General features: G+C 34.5%; 1 protein-coding gene across 2 annotated transcripts in view; it reads right to left on the bottom strand.

Annotated features, from left to right (window-relative positions):
• SH3GLB1 (SH3 domain containing GRB2 like, endophilin B1) overlaps positions 1–24,864 on the bottom strand; it is a 34,647-nt gene that overhangs the window by 2,962 nt on the left and 6,821 nt on the right. For both annotated transcript variants that reach the window (XM_045801861.2, XM_087866078.1), the window contains 6 exons: positions 21,675–21,816; positions 18,257–18,385; positions 16,062–16,195; positions 14,493–14,585; positions 4,895–4,984; positions 4,393–4,493 (listed from right to left, as the gene is read on the bottom strand). In XM_045801861.2, coding sequence (XP_045657817.1) covers positions 4,393–4,493; positions 4,895–4,984; positions 14,493–14,585; positions 16,062–16,195; positions 18,257–18,385; positions 21,675–21,816 — 689 coding nt within the window. The remainder of the gene's footprint in view (positions 1–4,392; positions 4,494–4,894; positions 4,985–14,492; positions 14,586–16,061; positions 16,196–18,256; positions 18,386–21,674; positions 21,817–24,864) is intronic.

Here is a 24,864-nt window from a genome sequence, read left to right as displayed (position 1 = left end):
ATTTCATCCATCCTCAAAATTCTAGCAATTCTCCCCTAACCTTTATACTCAGCTGATGAGTTGTTTCCTTTTGAACTGAGAGGAAAAAGAATCAGGAAACATCTTGGGGCGCCTGGGTGGCACAGCGGTTAAGCGTCTGCCTTCGGCTCAGGACGTGATCCCGGCGTTATGGGATCGAGCCCCACATCGGGCTCCTCTGCTGTGAGCCTGCTTCTTCCTCTCCCACTCCCCCTGCTTGTGTTCCCTCTCTCGCTGGCTGTCTCTATCTCTCTCGAATAAATAAATAAAATCTTAAAAAAAAAAAAAAGAATCAGGAAACATCTATGCTTTGTGATCATCTCTCCTCTTACTACAGATGAGCTGTCTACACTTCATGGCTAATTTCTTCACCTCTGCACAAAAATCTCACCTTCTTTCTCCTCTCAAGAATATCACATTAGTAATTCTTCCTTTCCTTTCCCATGCTATATTTCTCCATGTACTGTATCATTTTCATCAGCTTACAAATATGCTTATTTCTCCTACCTTAAAAAAACAGAAATCTCCTAGACCCACTTTCTCCTCTGGCTACTGCTTCATTTTTCTGTTCCTCTTTACACCAAAACTCCTTTCAAAGACTTATCTAAACTCACCATCACAGTCCCTCTCCTTTTGTTCTTTTATATTATAGACAAGCTTTTGCCTCCATTGTTCCATTACAACTACTCTTGTCCAGATCAGCAATGACTTCAGTGTTCTAAATCCAATGGTCTATTAACGTTTCTCATTTCACTTGGCTAATGATCACAGTGGATCCTTTCCCTCCACTTTCCTGTCTTCGTCACCTGACTTCCAGGCCACACTCTTAGTTTACCTATCTTACCTCACTGTTCATTCCATACCACTGCTTCCGTAAGCTCTCTGTGTTGGGAGTACTTCAGGGCTCAGCCCTTAGCCTTCTTCTTTTCTCTACCTACACTGACAGCCCTTCATCTGGTCTCAGATTTAAATATCCTTGATAAGCTGACCACTTTCTAACTTATATCTCTAATTTAGCCCCCAAACTCCAGACCTGCATGTCCTACAACTGGGTATCTCTACTTAGATGTCTGATAGACATTTCAAACTTCAAATAAAAAAACTGGGCTTCCAGTATACCACCCCAACCTGCTCCTCCTGTGGCATTCTCTACTTTCATTAACTACAGCTCCATTCTTTCAGTTGTTTAGGCCAAACACCTGCAGTAAATCTGGACTCCCCTAAGCCCCATATAAATGAAGTCTGTCAGCAAATCCTGCTGGTTCTACCTTTAAAACACACCCAGGGTTTGACCGCTTCTACCACATCTACCACAATCACCTGATCCAAGCCACCATCATCTCCTGACTGACTGCATTATTGGCTAAATTACTGTAATCGGTTCTAAACAGGTCTGTTAGCTTCCACCCTTGCCCCCTAACATTTATCTTTAATAGAGGAGCAGGAATGATCCTACCAAATGCTAATCGAATCATATCACTCCTTAGCGCAAAACCCTCCAAAGGTTCCTCATCTCTGAGTAAAGGCCAAAGCCCTTTGTGTCCGTCCCAGCTTCCTGTTTCCTCAATTCATCTCCAGCCAAGCCCTCCTTACTGCTGCCTGAACACAACAGCTATGTTCCTGCTGCAGGGTTTTTCTACTTACTGTACACTCTCCTGGAGCATTTTCTCTCAGATGCCTGCCTGCCTGCCTGCTTTGCTTCCTTTCATCTTTCAAGTCTGTCTTCCCTAACTAGTGCAAACCTCTACTCCTACCCAAGATACTTCCTTGCTTATTTTTCTCCATAGCATTTATCACCTTCTAATATACTATGTAATTCACATACATATTGATTTTCTACTCCCCTCTGCCTCCAAATAGAATGTAGGTGCAATGAAGACACGGGTTTGGTCTGTTTTGTTTAAACTGTACCCTTCATGCCTGGAATAGCGCATTTTTAAAAGTTAAAGCAAATAATTCTCTGATGGATAACAGGGTTCTAATGACAAAAAAACCCTCATTTCTAATTCAGGTTTTACTCTGAAGTTAGGAACACCTTTCCTAGCATCTCTTCCTCAGTGAACTCAGTTTCTCAGCCGTGACTACATACATACATTTCTGAAGATTAAAAAAAAATAAGCTCATTCCCCAAATATGTGTGGTTTTTAAAGTCATTCTAACCATGGAATTTTACTTTCAAATTTACTAGTATAATTAGCCTTTGTTTACCACTGAGGTCCCCCTGTGTCAATTTTGGTGAATTAATGGTAAAAAGAAAAACAAAAACCTCAACCAAACAACAACCAAACCCTGAAAGACCATTTTCAGCTTCTAAGAACTTTTATTGATAGATTTTAAAAACGACAGACTTTCTGCCACTGTAGCTTGATATAGTAAAACCCTCTAATTATTTAAAAATAAAATACATTTACTAATTTTGTGATTAGTGCTTCCGTTTCCTCATCGGTAAAATGTGGATACGAATACCAACCCTCACTGGTGTGAGGACTATCACGTTACATATGAGGTGTCTAGAGGAGTGCCTGGGGACAACTGGAGCCCTTCCTCACTGACTGCTGTTACTCAGTTACTCCTCCTCCTCCCAACACTCTATTACAACCATTAACATTACAACCTGGTTCTGTTCTTCAGAAATAGCTTCTGAATTAGTGTGGCTTTGGATGATCTGTCCAGTTCTGCATTTGAATAGTTCTATATACTCTCTTAAAGAGCATAACTTGCAACATTAAAGACCTAAATTCCCCCCCCTACTCTCTATGATTGGTCTTTACCAGTAATCTAATTCTTTGAGGGCAGAGAGATAAGCTAGACTTTCTCTCCTAGAACAACAGTACCCATTTCACTCTGTAATGTTTGAGCTTATCCAAAAGTGCAATAACTAGCATTTTGTTTGAATGCCAGAGTTCCAAGCATTTGTGCGGCTTTAAGCAGAGTACAAATATGAATGGTAACAACGGCAATTCCTCTGCTGCACTCCCAGAGTACCAGGACAAAGTGAGAAGAAGTATTAAGGCTTCCTGGGCTTAAAATAGTTGTAATGATGTGGGGATAAAGTGGTATTCTATTTTCAGATACTGAATACCATTAACAAAATGTCAAATATACAGAAGCATAAATCTTCTATAAATCCTATTGGAATAACCAATGGTATCAGGCTACGAGTCATCTTTAAAATCTAAAATTGGTTTTGTGGATGTGCCTAATTTTGTTCTAGGTCTAGTTTTAAAAGATTAATATGCAAAAAAGAACACCAAAGTGATTTTTAAAAAACGTATTCCTTGAAAATAACTTCTTCTGATATTTCTCCTTCAAATATTACGTATCACTCCCTTGCTTTAATGGCTCCTCACTACATAAATCTCAAACGCCTTATCACTACTTACGTTACAGGTCATTGGTGACATGACCTTGTTTCACTCTTGTAGCCTTATCTACCATTCCATTCTTAACTCAAACACTATGTATGCTCCAACCAGAATAAACTACTGTCAGTTCCCTGAACTTGCCCCTCTCTCTTTTCTCTGGCTTTTTCATACACGTTCTTCCTTTGTCTGGAATATTCATCCCTGTTCCTTTCTTCATCTAGATTATTCCCACGAAAATAATGTCACCTGTGAAATTTTGTCAGATCCACCTGAGTCAAAGTTAGAGGTCCTTCACAGAAACCTGCACCTCTACTTTTCCTCTTACCACCTACTTGGCTTATCTGCCAATGGCCTTCATTTCTACCTAGACTTTAAATAACTAGGTATTTCTACCTAGACCTAGCAGAGACCACATTTGTCCTATACCTCATTTTATTTCTAGTGTCACCTTACCATGTGAGCTCCATAAGGGTAAGCAACTTTGCCTATTCTGCTTGCTTATATAATCTTAGAATACAGAACAGTGCCTGGTATATGACAGGTATTCAATAAACATTTGATGAATGAATGAATGAGCTATGTGCATTTTGTGCTATCATTTTGCTTTAAGGTATATTAAAATAGAATTTTTAATAATTACATCATGGACTTGAGGTGTTATAGAGTATTCTAAAACTTTTCTTTAAAACAGTGAACAAGTAATGAAGAAGTATAAATTAGCTTATCTCTAAGGGCAAATAAGTGTAAATGTAATCTTTCTCAACTAACTGGAAGGTATTTTAAGAGAGAAGTGAACTTCAAACACTTTAAAGTTTTCTTTATACAGCACTAAAAAAGTATTCACTTAAATTATGTTCTCATCCCTGTCCTTAAAAAAAAAAATCTGACTTTAAGCAAGCTAATAAAAGCCTTTAATTCTTCTAATCTTCACCTCTATTATTAGTTCATACACAAAAATCTGAATTTCTTCTCTTATCAGGAGTTTCATGTGTGAAAAGGAAATTACAACCTTCCCAGTTGTTTCTGGAGGTCTAACATGTACTGGTAACATTGTGCATAGTAAGTCATCTGGGCTTCCACAAAGTCATTCAGACAGCGGAGATGATGGGCCTGTAAAGGAAAGTTACAGTTACTTCTTAACTCTACAATCTACTTAAAAGTGTTAAATTCCAAGGGGAAACAGAGCACAACCTGTACTCAGGAAGAATCACCAGTATCTAAGCATTCTACTTACTACAAGGCTTATCAAGGCTGACCTCGGTTAACAGTGTAAGAACAAACTATGTAGCCAACAAAAACCAACAAACGGACTTGATGATGGTGGGAGAACTAGGTGATGAAGTGTAAACAAAAATTTAAAATATTTCTTCATATATCTCGGAAAGGGCCACAATTTAAATTTCCTTGATAAATGACTGAAAAAGTTTTGAAGTTCAGTTTTCCCCCTCAAAGTGCCTTCGGACCATCAAAGTCTTCTGTTTCAAATGAATTTCCAGTGAATGAACACTCACATGCGTACTGCTGATTCCCTCTAGCAGAAGTCTTGTAATCTCTGCTTGACGATCAAATTCACTTTGAGTTATTCTCAATTCCTGTTCAGACTTAAATTGGAACATAGTTTTAGAATTTTATTAGAGGACTTAGTCCATTTTATGTACATTTATTTAGATAGTTTAAAAATCACCCAAGTAAACCCCAAATGAGAAGCTGGCAATTCCCTGATTGTGCTTTGTGTTTAAACTGGTCCCTGTTTTCTACACCTTAGCTTTTCTACATTACCCAATTCCTTACCAGTACTTCACTCAAAAGAATCTACTAATGTCAAAGCTTAATGGCATTTACATAAAAGCCTAGAAACACTTCTATGGGACAGTCAATAACTGTCATAACATTTTAAGAATATTGGCTTATACGTATAAAATAATATTTCAAAAAATTCTCCTGGGTGGCTCAGACGGTAAGCGTCTGCCTTTGGCTCAGGTCATGATGCCCGTGTAGCCCCACATGGGGCTCCTGGCTCAGCGGGGAGTCTGCTTCTCCCTTCCCTCTGCCTCTTCCCCTGCTCATGCTCTCTCTCTCTCGTATCTGTCTCAAATAAATAAAACCCTTAAAAAAATTGTTAAAAAATTCTCAATTATTACTATAGCTACTTGACTTTGAAGTTAAAGATAGTCTCTAATCTCAAATGAAAAAACTTCAGAGTGAAGCCACAGGATTTTAACCTCTTCTGTTCAGTTACTAAACATATTATCTGTTTCTAGGCACACAGTTCTTAGCTTCTTTCAAAGGACTCTTTCTAAGTGACTTTTTTTTTTCAGTTTTCTTTCCAAACTTTGCATAAAATATGTCTTAAGCATCACTATTATATATAAGATATGCTAGGGTATTTCTGCAAGTTATGAGGGACCTTTAATCAGTAGTGTGCTGGTAAACTGGCTGGGAGTGGAGGGATGAGTTCTAATGTGTTGATTTTCATGGTACAAATACTCCATCCACAGCTCACTTTAAGCTACCAAGGTGAAGTCATTGACCTCCGAGCTGGAAAAAGGTGTATATAACAGCACACCACTACTACTAGATTCAGTCCTCTGATACAGGTTCTGTGCTGGTACAAAAGAGTTCACTAAAAAATCAACAGGACCTAAAAATAGTAAATACTGGCAAAAAACGTCTTAAACCTTTAGCCAGAGTTGGCTGGTAGTAAGTGAGGAAGAAAAAAATAAAATCTCACAGCTCACGCAAAATAGTTAGCTTATCTCACATTGGGAATCCTCAGTGGTGATAATGTCGTTAAATAATGCTATCTTCTACTACCTCTCCAGAATAAATACCCACCCCCATCCAAGTAATTAAAATATTTCCAAGACTGCAGTAAGTATAAAATTAGGTCTAAACTTTTACCTTGAACACCCCATGTCCCTCTCCTTCACCTTTTGGTGGCAAGAGTTAACCTAGTGAACCAGTCAAAAAGGAAGTAGCAGCAAAATAGATCATCAGTTGCTATAGTCATTCTCACCCCACTGGCAGCAGACCTGGCAGAGCTGATTAGAAGTGACCACTATATTGGACTTATGGAAATAAGTTTGAATTACTCAATAATTCAAGAGTTAACATTAAATTTTACTTGACTGTAACCAGAATGCATAGTGCTTTGATAACAGGGCTGAAGTAAGCTTCATTTAGAAGCTCGTATGAAGTAGAAAATCAAGTCAAAATCAGAAGAATCAATGATCTTCCTAAGTAAAGTGTTAAGGAAAACCAATCACTTCAGTGTTACATTTACATTATTTACTGTTCTGATTGGTTGAATACAAAAAAGTTTTGATTAGTCGAAGTAACCATAGTAAACCAAAAATAAATGAACTTTAAAAGTAAACACGACTAGTTCCATGTGGGTCTTTATAAAAAGTACAATTTGATTTAATGGCCTTTAGGAGAAATGGCAAAAAGCCTTCTAAATGGCAATATTTCTATATAAGGTGCAAGCAACTGAACTAGGTAACAGATTAAGTGACTGGGAAGTTTGAGCATGAAGTGGAAAAAGTTATAAAATGATCTCAGAAAGTATAAGGGGTCAGTCTTCCATGTTTGAGCAAAATATAAATTATTTAATTATGAAGAAAGGCACCATATTACAAAGCCTAGGAAGTCATTCTTTGCACAATTTAGACTTTGTATTTAGAAAAGGTAAATGACAGGAAGGAAATGAATCTCACTTCTTGAACAAGTGTCAGTGCATGCCTGGGTGGTTGTAGTCAAATCTCCCAAACCATCTCTACTTCTGACACACATAATGATCGTAATTAATCTGAGAGGCAGAGGTAACTGAAATAGGTTTGGCATAGTCAATTTACTTAGGAAGAGAATGCTCCATATTAGAAAGACAAAAAGAACTTAAAGAAAGACAATGAATTTAAAAGGTTTTTATTCTGTCCTCCAAAAGACCTCATTCCCTGACTTAATTTTATAGTTAAGATATATAGAGTTCTAGGGAAGAGATGTTCTCCTGCCAGAGTGTATGACAGCATAAGTTGGGTTAGGGAAGCAAGAATTCTTTTAAGATGTAAGTTGGAGAAAGGACAAGAATTTGCTGATCTGTGATATCAGGTCTGGGTAATTGTAAGCTAGAAATTTTGGCCATGCTTCTGAGGTATTTGCTGTGACAGGACAATTTTGTTCTGTTAACTGTTTTTTTCTATAAGCTTAAATCTTAAAATATTTGAGGAAAATGAAGTTTTAAATTTATACATATTTTAAATTATAAAATGGCAGATCCATTTTTATATATTCTTAAGTTTTATACACACACACACACACATACACAATGTAAATATTTGTTTCATGAGTGTCTTCCCATCATATCACATATTTCCCAAACTTAGAGAGACTGCAGAATCGGAAATTTTTTGATGTATCTGTATGCTAACCAGAGTGGAAGAGACCCTGGTTTTATTGTTCAACCTATATTCTGTTCCACGTTACTCCGTCCTCTTTTCAAGCTAGAGGTTCAGGAAAAAATCAGAGGCCAAGGGAGAACTGTAAGTTGATAAATGGATACTACAAAGGGGGATGAGAGCAGGCATCAACAATTTCACACTGGATTTCCAATTCACAGAATCAAAACCCCCATAACCTATGCATGGAATAGACTGTATAGGCAGCAATCCTACGAAGTCAGAAAATAAAAAGTTAATGCCTGGGGGGAAAAACAGAGAAAAAGTCAGGGGCCACAATTATCACCTGCCCTCAATCTTTAGCACTGTCCTCATCTGGAGGTTAAATTTTGGTAGGCCTGAACATAAGGAGTAAATAAAAAATGCTTCTGAAACAAATCTACACTAAAGGGGCACCTGGGTGGCTCAGTCGTTAGGCGTCTGCCCTTGGCTCAGGTCATGATCTCAGGGTCCTGGGACTGAGCCTCATTGGGCTCCCTGATCAGTGGGAAGCCTGCTTCTCCCTCTCCCACTCCCCCTGATTGTATTCCCTTTCTCGCTGGCTCTCTTCTGTCAAATAAATAAATAAAATCTTAAAAAAAAAAAACTACACGAAAGTCATAATTTATTCCTTAAATTGTTGCTTAACTATTTTATTTCCCATCCTAGAAAAGATTAGAAATGGTAACATGGAAAGAGGGACTACTACCAGCAGTCATATGGACAGCTTCCAAAAGTGACAGTCTGACAGTGAGGGAGGAGACAACATATTTCAAAAACGAACAACGATCTAATTGTTAAACAGTACAATAATGCACATTCATACCCTAACTGTAAAAATAAATATATGCTATCCTGTATTTAATAGAGCAGTAAAATACTATTTTACAAATATTTTCAACTAGAGTGACAGAAGACTTAGCTCTGGTGCTGGAGAGAACAAGCTTCAGTTACCTACGAAATTCATTTGTGTGACATATGATATATTCAATCACAGAATATACAAGACATGGTGTAAAATGTATTTTACATTATTGTCATGTGAGTAAATGAAGTATTTAAACTATCTTCTGGCAAGATTACTACTTACTGTAACATTGTATCAGAGTGTGTGCAAAGCACATCTCTGTAACATTGTTCCACTGCTTTGTGGAACTACTACTAGCCAAGCAGATCGAGCTTTCTACAATCATTTTCAGATTTTATAAGATAGTAGTAACAAAGACTATGACTGGCCCCATGGCTGCTGTCCAATAAATATTTACTGAATGAGTAACAATCAAATTGCTTCATAATTCTGTAGTTTAATAATTTACTTACTTTTGTCACTTCCTCTGCCCAAATCTAGCCAGCATTAAAAATTAGAGAAAAATATAGAGCATGAAAGAAAGTTGGAATTTAACATTTTCTACAACTTAGTATAGAAAAGTGTAATTATTTTATTTCAAAGGGTATACTCTCCTTTTCCAGAATTATATTAACATAGTAGTAACGATATCAGTACAGCTTAATATACTGTGAAAGTATGTCTTCATATGTATTAATACTACTAATTTCTGAATCTTCTACTAATTTTATAAGTTACTGAGTAATAGTTTTCTAAAACTGGGAATATCTTAGTTGTAGTTCTCTCATCTGTAAAATGAAAGGTTTGGACTAAACAATTTCTAATTTCTTATTTAGATCTAAAATTCTAGAATTTTAGGAAACTAAAATAAAGCAAGGATAAACAGACATTGATATAGCCACCGGTGGGGCACAATTAACTTGAGATATAATGACTTTAAAACGACCAGAGTTAAACACATCTTATTATAAGTAGATGACACCAGTAGCAAAACAGATGCCTAATAAGTGAAACAAAGTCTTGCTAATTGTTTAGGATAGTCTTATCTAAAATAAAACCTATGATTTATACATGAAGTTACCAATGACTGAAATAGTCTCACACATTTTCATTCACCTACAGATAGGACAATGGAAATAAATGAATGCATTCTCTTGCTAACTAAGGAAAGCCCTAATTTAGCCAGGGCTTCAATAACTATAGTAATTTAGAACAACAAAAATGAGTTTTAAATATTCTGTACATAAACATTCCTATTACATAGATTTTCCCCCCTTTTAGCTCAATGCTAATGGAATAAAAGCAGTCAATTAACTGTGAATTTATTGTTAACTGAGTACAGATTCCATACACTTCTATGGAAGTAAGGTATCCAAACACTACATCTATAAATCTTTATTGGCTAATGTTTATGAGTTTTTGGGCTATATTCAGATTTCATGAATTTCTATTTTGTCAAAATTAAAAATTGCTAACATCTCAAAAACTTCCTCAAATCAAGCTCAACATATATATTGGGTACTACAGAACAATTCTCATTCCTGATTCTTGCCCTAAGTTATCGCTATTCTGCAACTTTCTTAAGTAAATTAGTACTGGATAGGCAATGGGCCTTGCTACTACAGAAATATGGAGTGTGTGTGTGTGTGTGTGTGTCTTGGCACGAAATTGCAGAAGAAATTAATTCTACGTTGAGTTTGGGTGAAAATAAAGGTTAAACATCAAAGATACTGAGAAACAAAGTAAATTTGTAAACTTTACATTTTTCTCTAAGTTAAGAAAATTTTGCTAATTTTCTTTGCCAAAAGTGAAAATACAAAGTGCCAGTTAAATTAATTTCTTTTACTAGGTATAAAAGGCACTATATATTTACATATAAACTCATATTCTAAAATCTGAATTTGCCATAGCTAATGTATTTGGCAATTAGAACACAGAATTTCTTTTCCTCAAGTTCTAATATTACTTCAGTTAGTATTCCCTGTAATTTCTCTTGGACTAATGAACTCATGGTTTTGACTACTTTAGACTTTTACATGCAGATAATAGCAAGAGAAGGCACTTTTCTCAAGATGTAGAAAACACAGTAGGCCAACAAACCTTCAGCCATTTTACATGCAGGAAGTTGAGCATGTAAGAGAAATTTACCATATTGTTATCTCCTTCAAGGCGAGCTGAGTTTAGTTGCTTAAGTGCATAGGTAAGAGACAAAGAACACATTATACCAATGAACACAGTGAAACAAATTACTTCTTCACAATAAAGAACACACAAACAAGTATTAAGAGAGCTGATAAAATGGTTTTCTACTTAAAAAGAAAACTATGTTGTTCTATGGAATTTCACATAGTGACGCCTATTCAACTTCTCCGAGATTCAGATTTTTAAAGACAAAAAACATGGTTGATGCTTGATTTTAAATTAGAATCATTTAGGAAAAACACATCACTTTAAAAACTGCCAGTTGCCTACAATTTTTATTAAATTTTCACCAGTGAAAGCCCTTCTGCCTACCCACAACTTTCCTATTTAAAGATCATTTCTATTTTATGAACATATGATGCCTTCAACCATGTTCTCTTTCAGTTAGCCTCAGCCAGGTCTTGGCATACCCTGAAGAAATATGAAAGGTATGTCAATCCTTATATTTTTAATAAGCTTTAAATTGTCATATGTGCACATTAAGGTTAAGTTATATGATGGTGCTCAGTTTACAGATTAAAGATTTAGACATCTGTGGAAATGCTTAAGTGGGCAGAGCAACGTTCACAGTACTGTTACTTGAAGATGTATTTTCCACATTTGTATATCCAAAACTGAGGTCTAAATCTCTAAGTATCAGAGAGCTTTGAAACTAGATGATTTTTTTCTTCCCAATAACAAAAGTCTAAAATAATTTTTAAAAATTTATGTAAGACTAAAGCTGGGTTAATGAATGTCAGTGCCTTATAATTTAAATGCAGAAATTTTGTCTTTGCTTCTTTGACAAGTTTTATACTATTTTCAAAATTGTGTTTTTGTTCATTGTGAAACACTCAAGTAGGTTTTCTTTCTGTTCAATTGGTGTATTTTTGAGAAATGCCTTTGATGTTCCTTTACCATTCTTCAACATGCTAATAAAATACAAGTTAATAAAGTAGCAATACTGGATACAGGCATAAATATTTTACTGACAGGGCTAAATTATCAAAAAGTTCAACCTAGTTTACTAGATTGTGAACTGAGGGCAGTAGAGATTTTACATTATTTATCTCTGAATTCTTCAGCAAAGCGCCTTGTTCAAAATAAGAATTCGATACAGACTTTACAAAAGGTTACAGAAGCTAGTAAACAAATTATTTAAAAAAAGTGCTGATATTTGGGGCGCCTGGGTGGCACAGCGGTTGGGCGTCTGCCTTCGGCTCAGGGCGTGATCCCGGCATTACTGGATCGAGCCCCACATCGGGCTCCTCCACTATGAGCCTGCTCCTTCCTCTCCCACTCCCCCTGCTTGTGTTCCCTCTCTCGCTGGCTGTGTCTATCCTGTCGAATAAATAAATAAAATCTTAAAAAAAAAAAAAAAAAAAAAGTGCTGATACGCACAGGTCCCAAACCTTACTTGCAGAGAAATAATTACTCACAAAACAATCCACGGAAATTTATAAAGTGAATTCAAAGAAATTCTGAGATTAGAGTAAGCTCTTCAAGCTGCCAACTAGGAATAAGGAAATGTGTCAAAGAAGAAAAAAAAGCAAACACAAACTCCTAGTGGTTTCTATTTTTCTGTATCCTTCAAGTAAACAGAAAAGAAATACAGAAAAAAAAAAAACCCCACCAAAGGTCACAAAATAATAGACATATCTTAAAGCTTTATGTAATAATAAACTCAAAGGACTCTTCCTTTCTAAAGTATTTCAGACTTACTGCTATAAAGTTTGAACAAAAATGAGTTGGTTATTTAGGGGAAAAGAACACAACTACAATCAGGAAACGTGAATTTCTGCCTAAACTAATATTTTAAATATTTGGCTATAGTTAAATTTGCTTTATGCAATATACAAATTCTAGAAAAGCTGTGTACAAATGAAATTGTCCAATAAAGTCATTTGTATAATCTTTCATTTTTATTTTAAATGTAAGTTCTCATGGAAAAAATCTGTCCTTAACAATACTCAGCACAGAAGAACTGTCAAGATCTTTTCTGGATATATCAATAGGAAACATCTTTCAAAATTTGTCTACTATTGTATTTAGTTCTTACACATTTTAATAGCAATGATAAAATAATTTAGAATAACCAAAGGACCTTACACAGTGTTAAATCTATAAGTTATCCGGAACTTTTCCAGGTAAAAAAGATTATCATTATTCTGTAATAGTGCTTGTTAAAGAAAGTTTTGTATTGACACTTGATGACAGTAGTCTCATTCTACAATCATTATTGGGCACATATAGGCATTTTGAATGAAGAAATTTTGACTTATTTCCAAATGACCCTTATTTATCTTAACATTTTTTTCCTGATTATGAAATTAGTATTTTAAAAAATCAATTTATATTTTACCACATAAATCTATTATCAGCAACCAGAAACTAATCCCAATTTAGAGTCTCTTGTCACCTACAGTTTTTATTTTTAAACTTCTGATTCTGCGAAAAGTCTGTTTTGGGAAGTTAGGGTGTTCTTGATGATGACATCATGATAAATCCTGAGGTGAAATAGCCACTGAACTTGGATTTAATGTCTTGTCAAAGCAAGCTCTTCTCTAGCAGTAACTAATACAGAATCTCCAAAAGGGGAACTATTTAGAAGAAAATATTTCTAGAAGAAATTTATTCTGCTCATATAAAGTGTTGGGGTACTTTCACAAGACATCACTGTCCAGTACCAATTTTACTAGTTTTAAATTTCACTATACAACAAGTCTCAACCTCTTCTTTCCCCAAACAAGGGAGTGACATTTGTCTTCCACCAGCACTGTGGCAATGATTCTTGATGACGACAGTGGTAGTCAGTTGGGAACAAAAGGCAGGGGGAATGTCATGCTTCTTGACATAACATATCCCTTAGTATAAATTAAGAATTAACTTGCTAGCCTCCTCTAATAAATTCAGACTTTTTATATTGTACTATCTGATTAATGTCTTCAATCTTTGGAATGGAAATATAAGCAGTATAAATAATAGATTTAATAAGCTTATAAATAAAACCTTTTAAGAAACTTATAAGTACATATATATAAATCATTAAATTACTATACTTAATATTTAACCAACTCCATTTAAAAAGACTATTCTGAGGTTGATTTTATGAAAAATATACCAGAACTTATGTATCCAAATGGGTTTCCTCCCCTTCAAAATAGTCACCTGGGAGTCCATGCTGCAAATGTTTGAATGGTTTTGGAATTATTCTTGGTGACAATGCCTTTAGTCAGTTTGACTCACATGTGGAAAGGGAGTCAAGTTTAATTTTTAGGTCACACACGAGCAATCTCAAACTTGATTCATTCTCATCTTAACTACTATAAACCTATCTCCAAAGAATATTTGCCATCATCACTGAGGATATTTAAAGAACATGACAAAGATTTAGGAGCTCTTATAATTTGTATTTTTTAGCAACAGGTGTATCAGTGAAATAATACTGCCTGTTAATATGACTACTTTGCACTGATTTGGATGCATTAAGTTCTGATAAGTTTGTTTAAACACAAAAACAATACCCTGAAATCATATTGTAGTCTTAGTAATAGACTGTAGCTTGCATGGCATAGAAGTAAAATACTTTACAAATTTTAAATTTATCAACCTAAGATGTTTTTCTATGAAAAAAAAAACACTACTTACTGAAGCTCTAGTTTCTGCAGCTTTTGCCTTTTTTAGTCTGGTTTTTGCAGCATCCAAATCCAGTCGCTTATTTTGTAATAATTTCCTTTCTTTCTATAAATATAGAAAAGAAAAAAAGGCTAATGATGCTAAAATCCAGTAACAGCATATATATTTAAAGTATCATTCTCCATCAGATACATGAATCATTTGATAAACAAATATCAATGATTACAAATTGGCTATGAAGTGACAGTTGACTCCTTTTTCTTACGGTTTTCAATTTTAAAATAATGGAGACATTCTAGATGCCCAGGAAATCTGGGAAAGGTAGCAGGTGATGGCAGAAACAAAGGAATGCCAATTTTAATATTTTGCAGTTTTGCCATCTAGGGACTGTTTTGCTCTATCTTCTTGGTTGTCACAACTGGGGGGTGGGGAGATGTTACTAGGTAGAAGCCAGGATGCTGCTAAATATCCCCTACAATGTAGTACAGCTCCTACAACAAAGAACTATTCTATCCAAAATGTCAGTAATGCCCAGGTTGATAAACTGTTTCAAACAATTTATCTAGGAAGTGCCTATGGTAAAGAGGTATGGGCCTAGGTCAAAGTTCCTTGACACCCGAAGAGATCTACCTCAAGGACTGGGCAGGCTCACTTAATGTGCCATAGCACTGAAAGCAACTCTACTACTCCAAAAGGAAATTTCAAATTTATAGAATGAATAATGAATAAACATTAGTATGGTATCCGAGAATTCCTCACGGGGAACTTCAACATAATGGGTAAGTTTATAAAAATTCACTGCTTGCTTTATTAATTTTCAGGCAGATTTCATATATCACATTTCATCCTACTGACAATCTAATATCTTTCAAGTCATATTTCAACTTGGTGGTTTTTCCTTTGTCTCAGGCAAAGTACTTTTTAACCCAGAGACAAATTCATTGTAAACATACTGAGTTTCTAGAATATTTTATAATAAGAAATCTGCAAATGAAAGTTTAAAGTAGTATTTACAATAAAGAATAATATTTCAAAAATCTTAGGGAAAAAAATCCACCTAGATCTTCACTCTTCATCGCTTAAAAAAAAATCTAAAAAATAATATCGGGCTTGGGAAAGTTATATTTATTTCTTCAGCAATAAAACACAGCTGTGTGAAGAAAAGATAACAGACTTCTAGGGATGCAAACAACAGAAAGTTGAACAGCCAGAAATATAGTAATTAGGTTTTTGGCTCGCAGTTTAAATGAATAGCTAACAAGGCTATACTATGGAGATATTTGGTGTGATATTTTTATAATCATTCCAGGAACTTGTCTACAAATTTTAGTGCTGGTAATGAATAAAAATTGATGTAAAGTAATCTCAATAACACTGCAGGGACACAAAAATGGAGTATATACCTTCAACAGTTCTTTATTTTGGTTAGCTTTGTGTTCTGCTGAATATGTACCTAGCTATTTAAATTTTCTAATCTGCTACATCTACACAGTCAGTAAGAGGACAAATTATTCATTAAAAAGTGTAATTATATATATATAAATTATTTTACTAAAAAAAAGGGAACATTTTCCAACTCACAGCAATTGTTTTGTAATCTCCTTCTATAAAGTTTCTTAAAGGAGTGAGAAAATTTAAAGCTGATGTTTGAATCAGCTCTCTGTCTGCTGTTCCAATTCGTTTTTGTGTTTCTCCACATTTAATAAGGGCATTACCTGCAAAGGAAAAGAGTGTTGTTGTTTTTTTTTTTTACCATTTTCTGGTAATATCAGAAAATAAAACCAGCAATCTGATCTGCTTTAAAGTTAGTTGTCACTTGCTTACTTAAAAAATCAAAGAGAATTAGCTGTCATTAGTTTTATTTTAAAAGTAAACTTTATAAATATCTAAATGAAAATGACAGAGGTTCATGAAGCCCTTATATCACAGTAAATTGTACCAGTTCAACCAATGGAACAAAAGAGGATAAGTACACTAAAAAGTATTTATGATCACAGCTCAAACAGTTGGAGGTATGTTTAGAAAAGCATAATGCTTAAAATATTTTCATAAGTAGATCAAGTTAAAATTTGTCTACTATTTCTATATTATGCATGGGCCTCAAGTATCTTTAAATAATATTGTATATTTGTATCTTAAGTTAAAGAGAAAATCCATGTTTTGTAACACATATACCTTAATGTTTAAATAGGATAAGTACAGTGGAAAATAGAGCAAAAAGAAAGGGAACCACAAGACCAATGTTCTACTTCCAGTTCTATCTCTAATAAGCTTCAATTCTGTGGATCTGAAATCTTCCATGTTAGGATGAGATTAGATTTGATTGCCAAAGAAGATAATATAACATAGTCGTTAAGAGCTCATGTCTGGATACAGATCTCTCTTTGAATTACTAGCTGTATGATCACAGATGAATTATGTAATCTAAGACTTAGTTTCCATGTCTTCAAAATGGAGATAATAGGATCTATATTGTAGGTAGGATGTAAGTGAAGACCTATGGAAATAATACATTTATTGTGTAGTGTTTAGCACAATGCCTGAAATACTCAATTGTTAGCTACTATCTATTACAATTAAATAGATTCACAAAGCCCAATTCCAATAATCAAGGTACAGTCAATAGAATTACTACAGGTGAAAACAGATTAAGCATATTAAAAAAAGAAAAAAATTTAGAAGCCTTTTGAATGTTCGTACTCCACTAGGCCTTCAGCTTGGTGAAGGAAAGGGCTGGGTGTCATGTACCTTTATGACCTCCCATCTAACTGCTTCTGGCACGAGCAGGCACAAAAAATCTGTTTAATGTGTAAAATTTTTCTAAAATTAATAGTTAAAATTTAGAAATAAAACTATAGAAATTTTAAGCATTTTCAGACTTCTCAAAGAAGTACCTTTTGAAGACCACAATGTAAGAGTTTCAGTTGTACATCTAACAGTTAGTCAATGGATTAATGCCATTCATTAAACAGTATTTAGGTTATTTTCTTCTGAAATAAAAGTAACTATTAAAACTTTAAGTTCATTTTGTTCCAGAATTTATGAACTATTTTATACATCAGTACTGTAAGTAGAAAATTATTTAATTTACCTACATTTCATACCCACATAAGGAGAAATCTGAAATAGTCTTATATTCTCAGAAAATTAGATTTGAGGGATAATGAGCTTCAGAGTTATATGTTTAAAAAGTCAGTTCAGCAACAAAGCTGGCATAACTGTAAAACATGATTGTAGAAAAATGGACTATATGAAGAAAATAGAATGAAATGTAATCCAAACATCCAAAGATAACCACTGTTAACATTTCTGTGGTACTGACATTATCGTGTAATGAAAGCACTAGTGGTGTGTTCAAAAACGACATGCCAGGTACTTTATTATACAAATAAATAAGCCCTCAAGAAAGCTTAAAAGAAAATCTAGAGGAGACATATGTAAACAAAAATTACAATATATCAAAAGAAGTACTATAATGGAGGTTGCAAGATTCAATGGGAGTACAAGTAAGAATTCATTTAACTTTTTAGATCTAAAATGATAAATATGAATTCCCAGAATAATATACACTTAAATATATTAAATATTAAATTGAACTGTTTATATTTACTGGTCACCTCTATTTCTCACTTTATCCAAAATTTAAAAATAAATTTTTATTTATTTTGAAGTTAAAACTGATTCTACTAATATTAGGTAAATGTTAATGATGTCTCTATGAGTAAAAATCTAAAAGTAAGGCTAGTTTTTAGCAGATCTTTTTGCCTTTTGCTCACCATAAGCTGTTCCTGGGCCAAACTCAGTCCCTGCATCAATCATATATTGTCCCAAAAGTTCTGGGTTGTTTATACGACTTGGAGCTTTTCTATCCAGTTTCTCATAAACAAATTCTTCTATTCTGGCATCTAGAAGAAAGGTTTAAAATTATCAATGATTTCCAAAAAGTAAAACGATTTAAAAAATTGGGTTTTTTTTCTACTACCCATTTATCACCCTGTAAAATAAGATCAAGTTAGGATGCTTTTAAGTACATATCTTAATACATAACTTTTAATTTTTATGTTAGAATATTATATAGCTCTATGAAACTTATACCTTTAGAAATCTGATAAAATATTTTGGCACAAAAATATTTACTTAAAGTAAAACTATCATATGATGAATATTCTATGAGATTCTAAAAGCGCTGGTATTCACTTAATATCTGATCAAGTTGCCTTTGCCCCATTCATACGGTCTGATTTTTACCTTTGAATATATGTTCATTCAATTTCAAAATCAGGGACTTCCAGCTATGGAAATATGGATATAAAGTACCTATTAGAACCAAAGAGTCACATACTTCTAATACCTTTATCATGCTTTTGCTTGCTCACATGCTCTCTCTCCTTCCTAAAGTCTAAATATAGGCAATGGGAAATTAAGGAACAGAACCAGCTAGGTTTGGAACAGTCACAGAGAGAAGCAATATGATGTCTTGGCTTAATTTTATTTAATTTTGTTTAAAGTACAAGATACACAGATATCTCTCAGCATGTATTCACTCAAAAGATTTCGCCATTAAAAATAAGGTTAAAATATGAGATAGGTTAAAAGAAATAGCAGAATGCTACTACACATGGAAAGGAAAAAAATAATCAGTAAAATCTGAAAAGATGGTTAGTGTGATATACAAAATATTCACACTTACATGGCTGCCTAATAGGTATGTCAGAGACAAATGAGAAAAAGGTCAGTTTCCAAAAATAATGATTAACTATAGATCAAATTTACAACCTAAAGAGAAGCTAAAAAAAAAAAAAAATAGGTTCCTTCTAAGCATCTCAGATAATTCCTCCGCAAGTAGAAGTTTCACACAGTGCACTGAAAACTTAAAAAGTGAACTGAACCAGTAATAGAAACACTTGAGGATTCAGCATAACCATGAATTATAATACATAAAATAGGCTATTGGAATAATACTCGTTTTTGTGGTAGGCTCTGGAGCAGCATCAGAAGTTTTTAAGTAGGACTTTTAAAACCTTTAAATTAGTTCAAACCAAAATGAGTCAGTTCAAAACATAACCATTTAAAAGATACTAACTACATTTCAGAATTTCATTTCCTGACTATGAGAGTGATTCTTAGCTTTGGTGCATTTCTACCATATTTGGTCAAAAGTTTAAAGTTGAATACTATGTTGACTTCGTTCAGTTAATAAAACATTTGGCATACTTTAAGTAAATGTTTATTTCAATAGGGCATCAATAGACCATAATAAAATCTTACAAGAATATGTGGGCAATACTGCTATAATGCAATATATATTTTTGAAAAACCTTAGGTTCTGGAAAATCATACCCTAAAAATTACAGGGCTTACAGGGAAAAGAGGTTTGGGCCTGACCACTCATAATCTACATAACTTTATAATCAGAGCACAAATAAAAAATCCAATTTTGTTTACTACTTTAGACTTAATATACTAATGAAAAACTGTATTATATAAGCCATTATAACTTCACACTAATGAAATTCCCCTTTTTACCAGTTGTGTATGAGTTTGTCTGCTATTCAGAAAAACATGTAAAACAGGCTACTTATGTGAAGAACTGTGGATAGAGCAAGGAATATAAGGAAAAATGTCTACTACTTTTTCAAGGTGCCCTGGTATATAATTTAAGAAGCCTTAAATGAGTAAGATATATCACATGGTGCCCAAAGACAACAGGCCTCAAAGTGTAAAAGGTATACTTCAAATGGTTACCATGATTTAATTCAAATGGTACAGAATTACTAATGTTTTGTATAGTGCTTCAGGTTCACAGAATGGTTTAAAGCTTGGAACACAAAGTTTAAAGCTTGGAACTTAAGTTCGTATCTATAAGTGAGCTTATTGCATTTCACAACATGGTCACAACATGGGGGAAAACCGGAAAGAAAGCATTTGTTCTTCAGTTTTGATGTGTAAAGCTCAGAGTGAAAAGACTAGGTGTTGATGCACCAGGTTCTAGTTCAATTTCCACTTTTTTTTTTTTTTTAAAGATTTTATTTATTTATTTGACAGAGATAGAGACAGCCAGCAAGAGAGGGAACACAAGCAGGGGGAGTGGGAGAGGAAGAAGCAGGCTCATAGCGGAGGAGCCTGATGTGGGGCTCGATCCCATAACGCCGGGATCACGCCCTGAGCCGAAGGCAGATGCTTAACCGCTGTGCCACCCAGGCGCCCCCAATTTCCACTTCTTTTTTTTTTTTTTTAAGATTTTATTTATTTATTTGACAGAGATAGAGACAGCCAGCGAGAGAGGGAACACAAGCAGAGAGAGTGGGAGAGGAAGAAGCAGGCTCGTAGCGGAGGAGCCTGATGTGGGGCCCGATCCCACAACGCCGGGATCACGCCCTGAGCCGAAGGCAGACGCTTAACCGCTGTGCCACCCAGGCGCCCCCCAATTTCCACTTCTAATTAGCTATTCTACACTGTATAAAATGCTAACTTGTGATTTGCAATTAATAAACAATTGTGTACCTTATTTGATAAATTATTGAGATGAGTAATCTCAAAAACCTTGCAGTTTTTCAAATGGAATAATTTATGTAAAAATATAAAACTTAACACAAACATAAATAATTGGTAACTATGTAAGTTTCCATATAATTTTCCCTTAATTATTTAGGGACAATTCTCCCCCGTATGAAAAGGAAGATTAATTTATTTTCAGCCCTTCCTAACTCTTAAAATTAAAAGCCACTCCTGGGGTGCCTGGGTGGCTCAGTCCATTAAGTGCTGACTCTTGACTTTGGCTCAGGTCATGATCTCAGTTTTGTGAGATCAAGCCCCACGCTGGGCTCCACACTGAGCTTAGGATTTTCTCTCTCTCACTCCCTCAAGAAGTGGGGGAGGGGCGGGCACTTGTATGTTTTCTTTCTCTCAAAAACAAACTTCACACCCTGAAATTTTCAAAAGGATTCTACGAAGGCAAGGAAAACACAATTAGTCAATTTCTTTAAAGGGTACAGAAAGAGGTGTTTATCACCCTCTTCCTCACCAAAAGCGCGCGCACACACACACACACACACACCATACACCTGAAAGCCACAAACCGAAAACTGTTTTCCAATAGCCATCAAAACCTTTTTTTTAACATCAAAAATACCTACTAATGGTTCTTTTAATCAGATTAGTCAATAATGTAAATAAAGGTAAAAAGTTTCTTACTTGGATTTGGTTGCAGTAACACTTCAGTTTGTTTCATTATTTTTTCTGTCCATATTTTGGTACATTCAGCTTTGCTAAGAAGGTTCTCTAAGTGAGCATCCAATTCTGTCTTCTCTGCTTGGCCAAGCTTTTCTTCCGTGAACTATTATTAATTATAAAAAAAATTAAATATATCTCAAATACATTTTAGGAACCTATATCAATAAATAAAAACTCAAACTCAGACAATCCAGAACATGCAAATAATTGTAAACCATTGAACTGAATGTTTTGGCCCTATGGAAATTTACCCATACCTCTTTTGTGGCACTTATGCTGACCTTCTCTTAAGGTTTTATCTTTAGTTCTGCTAAAATGGATGGGGTGAACTCTATAGAAAATCTATATACTTCCTGGTATATAAAATATATAAATATTTCTTACATATGAAGGTAGGATAGTATAGTGGTAAGGAGTAAGAACTTTGAGTCAGTTGGTGCTGAATTCAAATCCTGAATGCACTGCTAATTTTGTGATCTGAACAGGCTTTTGAATTTTTTCTTCTTAGGTATCCTCTATTATTAAAAAGAGACAATATATAACATACAGTGCTTTGAGAATTAAGTAAGAGTATGAATGTAAATCACTTTGTTCAGTGCCTGGTAATTATTATTTTGAATTTAAAAAGGGCTGCTTATATTTAATGTGGCTTTGTATTAATGGCACTTTAATCACACCTAGTTAGATAGGCTTTTAGAGGATGTTCTGGGAAACTATCATTTAAGTTGTTTCTTCAGGATATGTTCCAACAATTGATTTACAGACTAACTTCTGGAACATATACTATTCCTACTATGGAGGAGAATTTTTTAAAGATCATAATATGTAGTTAGATATACTCAGCATATCAATTTTTATTACCTTGAGTGTGTTGGTTTTTGAGGAAAGGCAGCATTGCCCATACAAGAACAAAGAGGTAAAAAGATTTCCATGTAGATTTTATGGAGAATTTTGAAGACTTTTAATTAAATACTAGAAGTGATGACTCAGGCTGTTTATCATGTACATTTTTCCTCTAGAATATGTGGCTTTCTCCCATTGTAACAGAGGCATATGACTAGCACTAATTCTGTACTCATTAGTCATGACTCATTTCTGGCTAACAATATAATGTTTACTTTGCTTTTTCCTCCCTTTTCATTTCTTAAAATATCTTCTGCTGCTCTATTTTTCTGAGTTTTATTATCTGTTTCTTTTAGCATCCTTCTTATTGGTTTAACACTTTCTACTGATTATGAGTTAATATTTTCAGCTAAAAAGTCCTCTAGAATGTTATTCTTAAGAGTCTGGTTAAAACCCCCCATTGAGGGTCTTGTTCAGGGTCTAGAAATAAACACCTCAATAGCTTTTGTAAAGCCTTAGGTCTTTTTGAGACTGGCCTGTAGCCAAGCCCTCACCCAGTGGGTTGAATGGAGAATAGCACTTCCAAAACTATTGCCTAAGCCCACAATCTTGCAGTGTACTGTAACTGAGGATAGGAATAGGAGATGCATTGGGCAAAAGATCAAAACCCTGATGCCAAGGTCAGTTGGGTAACTACTGCAATTTCACTTGTAGGAGAGAATAGATCCCTGAAGATTTAAGGCTATAGACCTTCTAAAGAGGGATAGATTAGAATTTCACATGTTCGAAGTCTAATGGTTAAATAGATTCTCTTTCAGAGAAAGCAACCAATAGAAGGGAAAGAAAAGGGGGAATATACCCAGGTGAACATCACCTATAAAGGACGATCTACCAGTAGAGAAAAATTCTGAACTTAGCACCTTAATAAGAAAGCATACATATTTGTTTATTCGATTCATTCCTTTAACAAATATTTATTAAGCACCTTCATATGTGCCAGGCACTATTCTAAGCACAAGGGTTTCAGCAGTCAGAAAAAACAGACAGGTTTCTGCTCTTAGGAAGCTTCCGTTTTAATGGGGCAGACAACCAACAATAATTTGATAATAGGGATACAAAGATAAAAAGTGGATGCAGGACTGATATAGGTGGTTCTATTATTTCTTGAGTGAGTGACTGAACAATTAACTGGATGAATTAATGAATTTGAGTATAGAGGAAGGAAGAATTCAATCTGCAGGGAGAGGGGGAAACAGAAGAATCAGGGAAGGCTTCAAGGGGAGAGGGATATGCAACCTGGGCCTGGAAGGGGGAAAGAGGAGTGTGAGCGTGAGATGTGAGTGGTTAGAGAAACAGTTTCTCTGAGCAGATAACGGTTGACCTGAGAGTGAACGATAAGAAATGAGGGATTCTAAGGGAAGGGTATATGCCTAACTATTATCTAAACAATATAAACTTCCAGGTCTATTTTCTTCAGTACATAAAATCATGTTAAACTTTAACTAACAGATATTTTAGAAACACTGGAATTACAGGTACAGTCTAGAAATTACTTAAAAATGTTTATAAATGCAATTTATAAACCGTAGTTTATCAGTAAGTTTATCTAACACAGGTTAGGTTTCGGGGCAAGTTTTCTCCCTATATTTCAGAGAACCAACAACTAGAAAGTTAATTATTTGGAAAATGAAATATTTCAAACTTCACGTCAGAAGTCCCGTTTGCTTAATTTTTTCTTTATGATTCTCATTTTACTACCTTACAGTATCTTTCATTAAATACTTTGCTTTTTAGTGAAAAGACAGTGTGAAGTATAACAGCGCAAAGCTCAGTATTTGCAAGTCATTTTTGTATGAGTCTGAGCAAGAAATAAAGTAAACCTATCAACACAGTAAGGAGGTTTTTAGTATTTTAGTTCAGAAGGGTAAAAAATAAAACCCCAAAATATAAGGAATGCTTAAGTTAGAGTGAGATAAATCTGATTATAGAAATCAGTTTAGAAAACAGCAGTTCTGTAGAAAGCCCATGTGAGCAGTGCATTAAGTACCAGTAATAAAGTCTGATATTTACCTGCACTGAGAGTAAAAACGGTTGCTATTATTTTACTCTACCTAACTCTGTGCTTTGAATTCCAGTATGTTATATACGATCTTGTTTTATCTTTTGTTTTTAACGTTTTCTTTTCTCAATAAGATCATTTATAAGAACTTTTTTTTTAAACTTCTGTATTTTTAAGTGTGAGGGCTTAGTATAATTTAGAAAATGCTATATACTAAGCTGTGCATTTTATATCAAATACACCATAAAA

The sequence above is a fragment of the Ursus americanus genome, chromosome 12 (genome assembly GCF_024610735.1).
Source record: "Ursus americanus isolate L20-20 chromosome 12, mUrsAme1.1.p, whole genome shotgun sequence".
Classification (NCBI taxonomy): Eukaryota; Metazoa; Chordata; class Mammalia; order Carnivora; family Ursidae; genus Ursus; species Ursus americanus.
This window is presented reverse-complemented; position numbering and strand designations above follow the sequence as displayed.